This window comes from Phalaenopsis equestris, unplaced genomic scaffold, assembly GCF_001263595.1.
Source record: "Phalaenopsis equestris unplaced genomic scaffold, ASM126359v1 Scaffold000606, whole genome shotgun sequence".
Taxonomy (NCBI): domain Eukaryota; kingdom Viridiplantae; phylum Streptophyta; class Magnoliopsida; order Asparagales; family Orchidaceae; genus Phalaenopsis; species Phalaenopsis equestris.
Window position 1 is genome coordinate 234992 of NW_018165046.1, and position 10219 is coordinate 245210.

The window sequence follows — 10219 nt, forward strand, 5'->3', positions numbered from 1 at the left end:
ATAATAATAATAATAATAATAATAATAATAAAATTAATAATATTAAATCTATGGGTAATTCCATCTCCTGTGCCCTCCTTTCGAACCTTTCTTCAAAAGAAAGCAAAATCGAAAATTCCAGAAGATGAGAACATAGTTACATGGCGCCATAAATCCGCCACCTCACCCTACTTCTTCCTCGAGCATTATCCTCTCTCGTCTTCTACTACTGGGCTCAGAAGTTCATCCATAAAAGCACCAGAAACCCTCTGCAACTCCAACGGATCGAAGAGGCAAAATCAAAAAGGAAAGATAGAATGGGGAAAGAGAGCAAAGAGATGAACGTAGTCCGCGGTCTGGATCTTCAGAGGTACGTGGGAAGATGGTATGAGATTGCTTCGATACCTTCCTTCTTCCAACCCAAAGACGGGGTGAACACCCGCGCCACCTATTCTCTCAATGCTGATGGGACGGTCCATGTTCTAAACGAGACCTGGAGCCGTGGAAAGAGGGATGCTATCGAGGGTTCAGCTTATAAGGCAGATCCCAACAGCGATGAGGCTAAGTTCAAGGTGAAGTTCTACGTTCCTCCCTTTTTCCCGATTATTCCCGTCATCGGCAACTATTGGGTTCTCTACCTTGATTCGGATTATACCATCGCGCTTATTGGAGAGCCGACTCGCCGCTATCTCTGGGTTAGTATTGTTACCTTTGATGTATGTTGTCGATTATTCATATTTTTTTTGTTTAATAAATATTTTGATGGGAGGGTTTTTTGTTGCGTGGTTATATGGAGGTTTTGATAAACAACAGAAGCATTTGGTCTAGGGCCTCTTGCTGCATGGTTTTATAGAATCTTATGGGATTTTATATCAATTTTGTAATGGGATTTGATGCAAAATCAAATGATCAATGCATTAGATTCAATGCTGTATGTGAAAAAGTTTTAAGACTATAGTATAAATGCGGGGAACAAGGAGAACGAAAGGGATTAACATTCAAAAATTCTCTTGGATAATTTAGGTTTCTAGTTAATCCAACAAAGAAAGGGTGATTTAAAGTCAAGTAAAGAGATAGATGTAAGAGCTGTCAAAAAATTTAAACAGCTCTTATTGGGTGGCATGGAGATAATTAATTGTACAATTTAATTTAAGTTAGGGGTTAGTGTGTTAAGATAAACACCAGGATGAGGAGAAAGACATCCCCACCACTGAGGTGCATGATGATTATGTGTGAAGATAAAAGACGGCGGTGAAAACTTTTAATCTTTTTTTTTCTTGAATCAAACGTGGCTGCCCTAAGCTACCAAGGAGCCTGGTCTTTTTGGCCTATTAGATGGGGCTTTTAGAATGTAAATGCTATCATGTACCTAGAGCCTATAGCAGACAAATCATACTCGCAAATCATGTCCATTGAAGTGATAGCTATATGTATTATTTCTCAAGAGGACCTGACGAGCTCCTCAGCCCGTGCTTATCAAGCTCCTGCGCCGAGCATGCCTTTACTCATTGAGCTCCTCCAAGTTTGCATGCATACATCAAGCTTATTCGCCAAACTTGCTTGTATGTGTCAAATTTCACTGCCGTGTACATTTAGTAATACTTCAAGGTTATCATAACGGCAGAAGGAATGAGACTCTAACTCATAACTGTCTATGCCAATTTATGAGCCGCTTGACACCTATGATGATATCTTTTCAACAGCAAATCTCATATGAGTTTCGTACAGTACGACCTATAATATAATATTTCTTTATTATTATTATTATTATTTGTAGCCCTACGAGAATAGAGACACCTTATGGGAAATATAAACAAGATATTCCTTACTCCCTCAAGAGGGCAAGGGAAAAGAGGGGGCATTAGGAGTAACACACACAAGACTATTCTTTTCCACCTCCTCTGCTTATCTCATAAGGTCTCTCATGCATTGTTTGAATTCACAAACTATAAATGACCTTACGACCTAAAAGCATTTACCGACATAATTAATGATTATAAAAAAAAAAAAAAGGAAACTTGTGCTCGGTTGAGGGTAGGGGTACAATGCACATGAAATCATGATATTAAAGGAGAGAACTTTTGTTCTGCATGCGTAAGAGACCGACGAAGGATGAGGAATAGTAAAATTAAGCATGTCAGGAGCAGAGATAGTGCGGTAAAGGTTTGGTGCTTCAAGGGATGATAGATCTTGAATTTATGAAGATTTTGGTCCGTCTCATATAGGGAGCTAGCATCTCGACGGGAACTATTACAACGCGTGCTCTTGCACAGGTGAAGTTAGATGTTTGTCCCATGGATCTTGAAGTTCTTAAGATTTTGTTCTGTCTCATATAGGGAGCTAGCATCTCGACGGGAACTACTACAGCACGTGCTCCTACACAGGTGAAGCTAGTTCTTTCTCCCATGGATCTAAAACTTGATGGACCGCCTACATATTTGAGTTGGTCACGTTAATCAAAGTTACTCTAGTAGGGCAAAGATTAGAGGAATATCTATCGGGGGTAGATCCAAAGAGTGACAGTGCTGAGAGCATTGAGTTGAGAATCACACGTGTTGATTTACACATTTCTGCTCAACTCGATGGCATTATCAATTGCCTCATTAGTGGATCGAAATGTGAGTGATGTCTTGGTGAATTTGAAGAAGATCAATGTTGTAATTGAGAACCAAATTAGGATGTTTCAGATTCAGCGTGAGACAGAGACAGTGGCTCATGGTGATAGATCGATTCTGAAGTACTTCATAGTTCTAGAGCAGCTATGGGCAGATTTTGATCACTTCTCACCAATGTCGAGCTATGGTGGTTCAGGGTGCCGGAAGAGGCTGATCTTTGCATAGATGAGAACCTGAGTTTCTGGCTCATCTGAACCCGACATTTGATCAGAGATTAATCCTCCTAGTCCAGACAACGATTCATTCATTGGATGAGGCCAATGCCGCTATGATAGAGGAGAAGAGTCGCATGAAGCTGCACTCCAAGACTAGCAGACTTCCATGTATGCGATCAACTTTGGCTGCCTTAAGCTTGGATATATCAGGTGTCCAGGGGGAGATTTGCAGATGCTACAACTGGGAGATGTGGGACACCTGAGCAAGGCTTGTTTAAAGCTGCGCAAGGAGAGAGAGACGAGTGTACATGGACTTCAATCTAGAAGTTGTGGTCGTAACTGTGGGGGCCTAACGGGTTGAAGAGGGGGCTACCAAACAAAGCTGATGACGGCATAGAATGAGGGAAAGACGTGCGATCTTTATCGACAATGATCATGAGTTATTGGAGATGTCAAAGAGGAAGCAGGAAACTGCAAGTGATTTGACTGAGGATGCATCCATCTTATCATCATCTAAAGGGAACATTGCTAGTTATGCTCACTTAGCCAAAGATACTTGTGATACACATGCTCTTGCATTTATACCAACCACAAGATCACTAGAATGGATAATAGATTTTGGTGTATCTCGACATGTGACATGTTCAGTTGATGTGTTCTCTTTCTATTCTCTCATAGCATTTCCAGAGAGCATTCATACCATTGATGATACAACAAAGTCTGTTATTTGTGAGGATACAATGAGATGTACCAATTTTATCATTTTATGTAATTTTTTGCATATTTTTTTTTCTAGTGAACATTTTATTTATTAGTGGCATTATACATTTTTTAACTAAAATTTATTGTTTCATTTCACATTCTAAAGATATTTTAAGAGAAAAATGACTGACCAAAGATTTGGGACTAATACGCGACATAGTCGACTGTTATATTTGGATAGAAAGATGATGGGTTATTGTTGGAATGTTGGAGCAGTAGGATTTGATAGGAGTGTGGAGGATGTGTTGTTGCTACATTACAAGAGCATAAGCACTACATTTAATCTTTCAGAGTTGTTTATATACATCCTTATAAGAAAATACAAATAAATAAAAACTTGTGTGTGATGCATATTAGTTTGATAAACATATCAAGAACTCTTATGTTAGTTTTGTTAATAAGAGTTTTTATGCTTTTGATTTGGTGCATTCAGATGTATGAGAATTTTGTTCTATAATTTTGATGAATGGTTATAGATATTTTATGACTTTCATTGATTGTTTTCTCGTACACCTTAGTTATATTTGATGAGAAATAAAAGTGACGGAGTGTAGATATAGTGCAGTAGTGTATATATAAAATATATCAATAAAACGTATGAGGAATGTTTGTAAGCTCGTAGGATACAACATCAAACCGCATGTTCATACACACTGACACAACTGAGTAACATAGATGAAGAATATACACCTTTTAGGAGGTAACTTGAAGCATGATGATCACGATGAATGTCCCAACGCACTTTGTGGGGTAAACAATTTTGATAATGGCTAAATTGACCAATAGAATGCTCTCGAGAGTGTTAGATTAGAAATTTTCTTATAATATGTTGAAAAGAGATAATAGCAAAATCCTCTCATTCAAGGCTTTTGGTTGTGTATGTTTTGTGAAGGGCAAAATGTTATCAGTAGGGGAGCTAGATCTCAGAGTTTTGAAGTGTGTTTTCTTGGGTTATTCTGCTACCCAAAAGGGATATGTCTGTTGGAGTCTAATAGAGAAGAGATTGTTTGTGAGCATGGGTGCGCTCTTTTGAGAGCTCAAATAGTACTATACCTTGGAAGTGACTTCATCTTTTGGTGACTCATGAGATATTTGAGATATGAGACATGAGGGAGAGAGTAATGATGATCAGAAAGTGGTACATGTGGGAATAATGATTTGTTCCGTTGTGTGGGAAGGATAAACTGAGAAAGAGCTAAAAAATGAGGAAAATAAATCCGAAGGTTGAGGGGTTAAATCTTAAAGGAAGTTGCGTGTGTATACAAGCAGGAGGAGGCAGGATGAGGGAACAATGCCCCCAGTATCGCTCATACCAGGAAGAGGCAGGATGAGGGAACAATGCCCCCAGTATCGCTCATACCATTAAGCCTCTTGTCCCGGACTACCCGATTCCTGATACATCTACACATTCCACTTCAGGATTTGATTACCCAAGTGATATTATTCCTCTCTTCTTCTCCCACTCCCATAGCTTTAAGATGGACCTCTCATAGCAATACAGGTCGTTCTCCTGATTGTTTTGATTTCTTGAATTGCATTGTTCATATCGCCTGTATATGAAGCATTCTTTGCATCTTTAGACACTGTCTCTATACCCAAGTGTTAGCAGGTAGCTAAAAAGGATCCAAAGTGGAGGGCTACCGTGCTAGAAGAACTTGGTGCTCTTGATAAGAACAAGATGTGGGAGATATTATTATAGCCAGCGTTGAAAAGAGTAGTAGGATGCAAGTGGATCTTCACAGTTACATAAAATCCAGAAGGAAAAGTGGAGTGTTACAATGCATGTGTTGTCAAAATAGTACAGTCAGACATAGGATATTGATTATGACAGAATTTTGCACCAGTAGCGAAAATGAGCAAAGTGAGGATAATAGTTTCTCTGATTTTGAATGATGGATGGAGGTTACTCCAACTCATGCAAAGAATGTTTTTTTTTATAGAAAGTTACTCGAGATGTATATGGATATATTATCAGAATTCAGTACAAATCAAATAATGGGCAAGATGTGCAGCTTCAGGAAGTCGATTTATGCCTTGAAGCAATTTTCTCGAGTCTAGTTTGACAAGTTTAGAAAATTTATGGTGGGCATGAGATATCAGTAGATAAATGCCAACAATATGGTGTTCTTTTGTCAAAATGGTGGTCAAATCGTTATGATTGTTGTTTAAGTTGATGATATGATTGTCATGGGTGATGATGAGACAGAGATTTTTCAACTAAATGTATGTTGGGCAAATAATTTGTTATGCCTTGTAGTAATCTCCTTGAGCCCGATTTGATAAATTTAGAAAATCAATGGTGGACATGGGATATCAGTAGATCAATGCTGACCATACGGTGTTCTTTTGTCAAAATGGTGGTCAAATCACTATGATTGTTGTTTATGTTGATGACATGATTATCATGGGCGATGATGAGAGAGATTGCTCAACTAAATGTATGTTGGGCAAAGAATTTGAGGTAGACCTTTGACATCTCAGATATTTTCTTGGGATTGAGTTGGCTCGTGGATCAGAGGTGATGGTCTTGTCTCAAAGAAAGTATGTACTAGCTCTCCTTACAAAAACATATATTCTAGGATTGCAATGTTGCAGCCTCTCCAATTGATCAGAAGGCCGAGCTGAGTGCAGAAGTTGGAGAGCTAGTTGACCGTGAGAGATACCAAAGATTTGTGGGTTGCTTGATCTATCTTAGTCACACATGTCCCGACATCTCATTTTAGTGATCGTGTTGAGCCGCTATATGCATGATCCAAGGAAGGGTTCTATGGACACAGTGTATCGGATTTTGAGGTACCTTAAGAGTGTACCAAGGAAGGGGTTGATCTTTAGGAAGAATAGGCATGTAGACATTAAGGTTTATTGTAATGTTGAATGATGAGTTGCGCAGATGACAAAAGATCCATATCAGGATATTGCATATTCGTAGTTGGCAACTTGGTCTCTTGTAAGAGCAATAAACAATTTGTAGTAGTGAGGTCAACAACAGTGGCATAGTACAGGGTCATGACCTTAGGAGTTGCCGAGATGATGTGACTGAGAGTCTTCTTGGTTGAGCTCAAGTGGATCAAGGAACTCAAATGAAATTGCAGTGTGACAACAAGTCAACAATCATGCCAACAACCCGATGCAACACAATAAACCAAACATGGGGAGATTGATAGATTCTTTATCAAGGAAAAATTTAATAATGAACTACTGGAGCCAAGCCATGTAGCCACTGGAGAGAAAGTGTGTAGCCACTGGAGAGCAAGTGGTAGACTGTCTCACTAAAGAATATGTCTAGATTACGTGACGAGATGGGCTTAGCGGATATCTTTTGCCCATCTTGAAGAGTATTGTTGAGATTTACATCTTATTTTGAGAAGTCTAATTGTAAATAGGAAATATAGAAAAAGTCTATTGGTTATTTATAAAAAGATTGCAAGGCTCCTGAATGAAGGAAATAAGATTTGTACTAAAATACTCATTTCTTCCTTGAGAAAGAAAAATCTCCACAAATATATCTCATGAATCCTTGAGATCATTTTGCTATATTCAACTTTTGTTTGGTAAAACTCTAATTCTTACCTACAAAGGTAAAGCATCCTGAAGTTGATTGGTAGCTATAAACTGCCCCTGACCAATTAACATTTGTGCATTCCTCAATCTTTTCTTTTGTACTGATCTTTTCTACTAAATTTTGCAATAATATTCATATTCTTATTTCTCCATGCAATTAAAATTTTCAAATACAATCTGTTTGTCATTGGTGTCACAGATACTAAGCAGGACAACTCATATTGATGACGCAACATACAATTCGTTGCTCGAGAAGGCAAAGGAAGAAGGTTATGATGTAGAGAAGTTACATAAAACACCTCAGGCTGATCCTCCCCCGGTAAGCGATGATGCTGCGAGCTCCAAGGACAAAAAGGGAATTTGGTGGATCAGATCCTTGTTTGGCAAATAAGAAATCAGAATAATAGTTAAAAAGGTTTTCATTTCTTGAAAAATAAAACATTTAGGACGCCCCTCTTGTTCAATTTCATGTACTTTCTATTCCTAGTTTGTAAAGTACGGTCGATGTTACGTACAATTACTATAGTGATTTGGACGATAATTTTCTGTTTGCTTGCGTTTTAGGCTATCGTCACAGTTCTGTTTGGGGAACTGTTTTATTGCTGTTTTCTAGAATTCTCTGTCATAGAAATTTATCTTTTTCAACTTGACATGTTCAAATGTGATTATTTGGCTATATATATATATATATATATAATTCTTATCATAATTTATTATTACTATTAATATGAAACATGAATGCATATTGAATTTCAATTATTTGTTTGACTATAATTGGAAGCACACCTTCAGTAATTGTCATGGTCTAATGGCCCCACTTTTTAAACCACTAGTTAATTAAAGATAAGATCTAGAAAGCTTTTTTATTTTAAAAAAATCATACTATTGATTTTAAAAAAATGTAGAACAAACCATGCTACAATAAGTTATGATGAATAAATATATTCATTTTTATTTGTGTCATTAAAAGAGATTATTTATGTGACTCATTGTTAAATGTCGAAATACATTTTAAGACATGTAATATGCAATTTTAAAAGTTTGCTAATAGTATTAGAATATTTTAAAAGTTAATTTTGTTGGCATCTGTTGGCATCCACTCATGAAAATTTCTAAACATAAAAAAAAAGGTTTATGAATGTGGATGTATGATCAATATGTATAACAAATTAAAAATCAAGTTGATGATAGTTGTATGCATTAAAATCATTAGTATTAATCTCAAAGCAATCAAGTGAATCAAGATGGTGGCCAGACAATCGAGACATCGGATTAAATTAGTATGATTCGAGCCAACTATTCGACGAGTGATCGTTTAGTTAAAGTCAACAACAATATTATGATAAGTGATTCAATCAGCAGACCACGATTACAGTTTTTGTCGCCTCTTTACAAGGGCAACTGATTGCAACTACTCAATCAAGAGACTTGCACTTCCACGTTAGCAATCGTCATTCAACCTGTCGCCTCAGTCGATCGAACTCAAACGCGTCAACTAGCTGATTACCGTCATATTCAAATTGAAGTTGTAATATAAATTTAATGTTAAATCAACATATGGATTGCATCAATGACGGTTTACATAAAAGTTCCCTCATTTCTATAATAGCATGAATACTCCTATTAATAGGGGACAAAGAGACGAATAAAGGGACCTCTACCTGAAGGCTTTTTCTAGGTCTCCCTGCTGAGAATTTTCAACTTTTTTTTTTCTCTCTCTACTCTTCCCTCTCTAGGCTCTAACTCTCGAGGCATATATTTACGAAAGACAATTTAGAATTGAACTATAGTGATTTAATACAAATTGAAATGTTTATTCTTATTAAGATGATCAAATTATTACGTGTTAGATAATTTATAATTAAACTATTGCGGAGAAATTATTGTTTATTAGCAAGTTTAACCTTTATAAATTTTAAAGCAAGAAGGACTGCTTATTATTGAAAGTGTAGTGAGTAGAAATCTCAAAAACTCTTTATGCAAACGGTCTCCCCTTAAATGTCCATAAATACAATATATGTATAAATTTGTGTAAGGTATTATCATCATTTATTTCATAAGTTGGAATAATTAATCATACATCTCAAAAATATACCCTTAGACATTTTAGTTCATTAATGATCTTAGAATAGAGGAACCGTTGAGCTCATTTGGCCATATAATTAATGATCCAAAACCTTCAATTATTCTATAATGATTTGATCAGGGCTCAATGAACCCAGATTGAACCGATTTTGACATTGTTGGGTTCACCTTGTTGAAACAATCAACTGGACTATAAACTTATTGAAATTCGAGCCCAGATGATCTTGAAATTGAATTTGAAAGATCAATTATCCAAAATATATTGAGAATCATGTTTGATACAAAATTTGTTAATGACACGTCAACTATAATATTGAAGAGGTTAAGAGTTTTGTGAGCAATAGTCAATTATCATTTAATATCTTACAAGCCTAAAAAGGAAAAATGGTCTCTATTAAAAACCTCAATTTTGTTGGCCAGGGAGCAATAACTTTTAAAAATTATTTGATATTTTTACACTGGATTATCACAATAGAAATATATATAACTTAAACATTTAAATCATTTCAAAAGAACATCAATAAAAATAAATAAATAAATAAATAAATAAATAAATATATAAATTTATATATTTCTTATTCAAAAAAATTTCTGATATGCGTGTCAAACGAAATTATTTTCAACTATATATATATATATATATATATATATATGAATCATTATCACAATAGAATCACACCCTAACAGTGTAAGAAAAGAGAAAGAGAGAGACAGAGAGAGGAGCACACAATAGTGAATAGTAATGCGTCTTATATTTCCTCTCTTTCTCATAAATAATTGAGACTGCATATATGTGTCCATTGCTTGATTGCTCTTTGACTTAGCCGGCTAAGCTTGTTAACGTTTAACTTAGTAAATCGGTTCGTCTGTTGGATCAATTAGGTCGAGCCGGTGTTGTTGGTTGACTAAGCATAATCAGCATGGTGTTGATGAGATTGATTTAATTGGTTAGACTTTGTAGACGACCATCACTCTCATTCCTCGATGATGAGAAGCTCCTAA

General features: G+C 36.2%; 1 protein-coding gene across 1 annotated transcript; it reads left to right on the forward strand.

Annotated features, from left to right (window-relative positions):
• Window positions 1-90: 90 nt before the first annotated feature.
• On the forward strand, window positions 91-7673 carry LOC110029844 (temperature-induced lipocalin-1-like). Its single transcript, XM_020732304.1, has 2 exons — window positions 91-674; window positions 7332-7673. The coding sequence occupies exons 1-2, from the start codon at window positions 297-299 to the stop codon at window positions 7521-7523; spliced, it is 570 nt and encodes a 189-aa protein (XP_020587963.1). The 5' UTR covers window positions 91-296; the 3' UTR covers window positions 7524-7673.
• Window positions 7674-10219: the final 2546 nt, after the last annotated feature.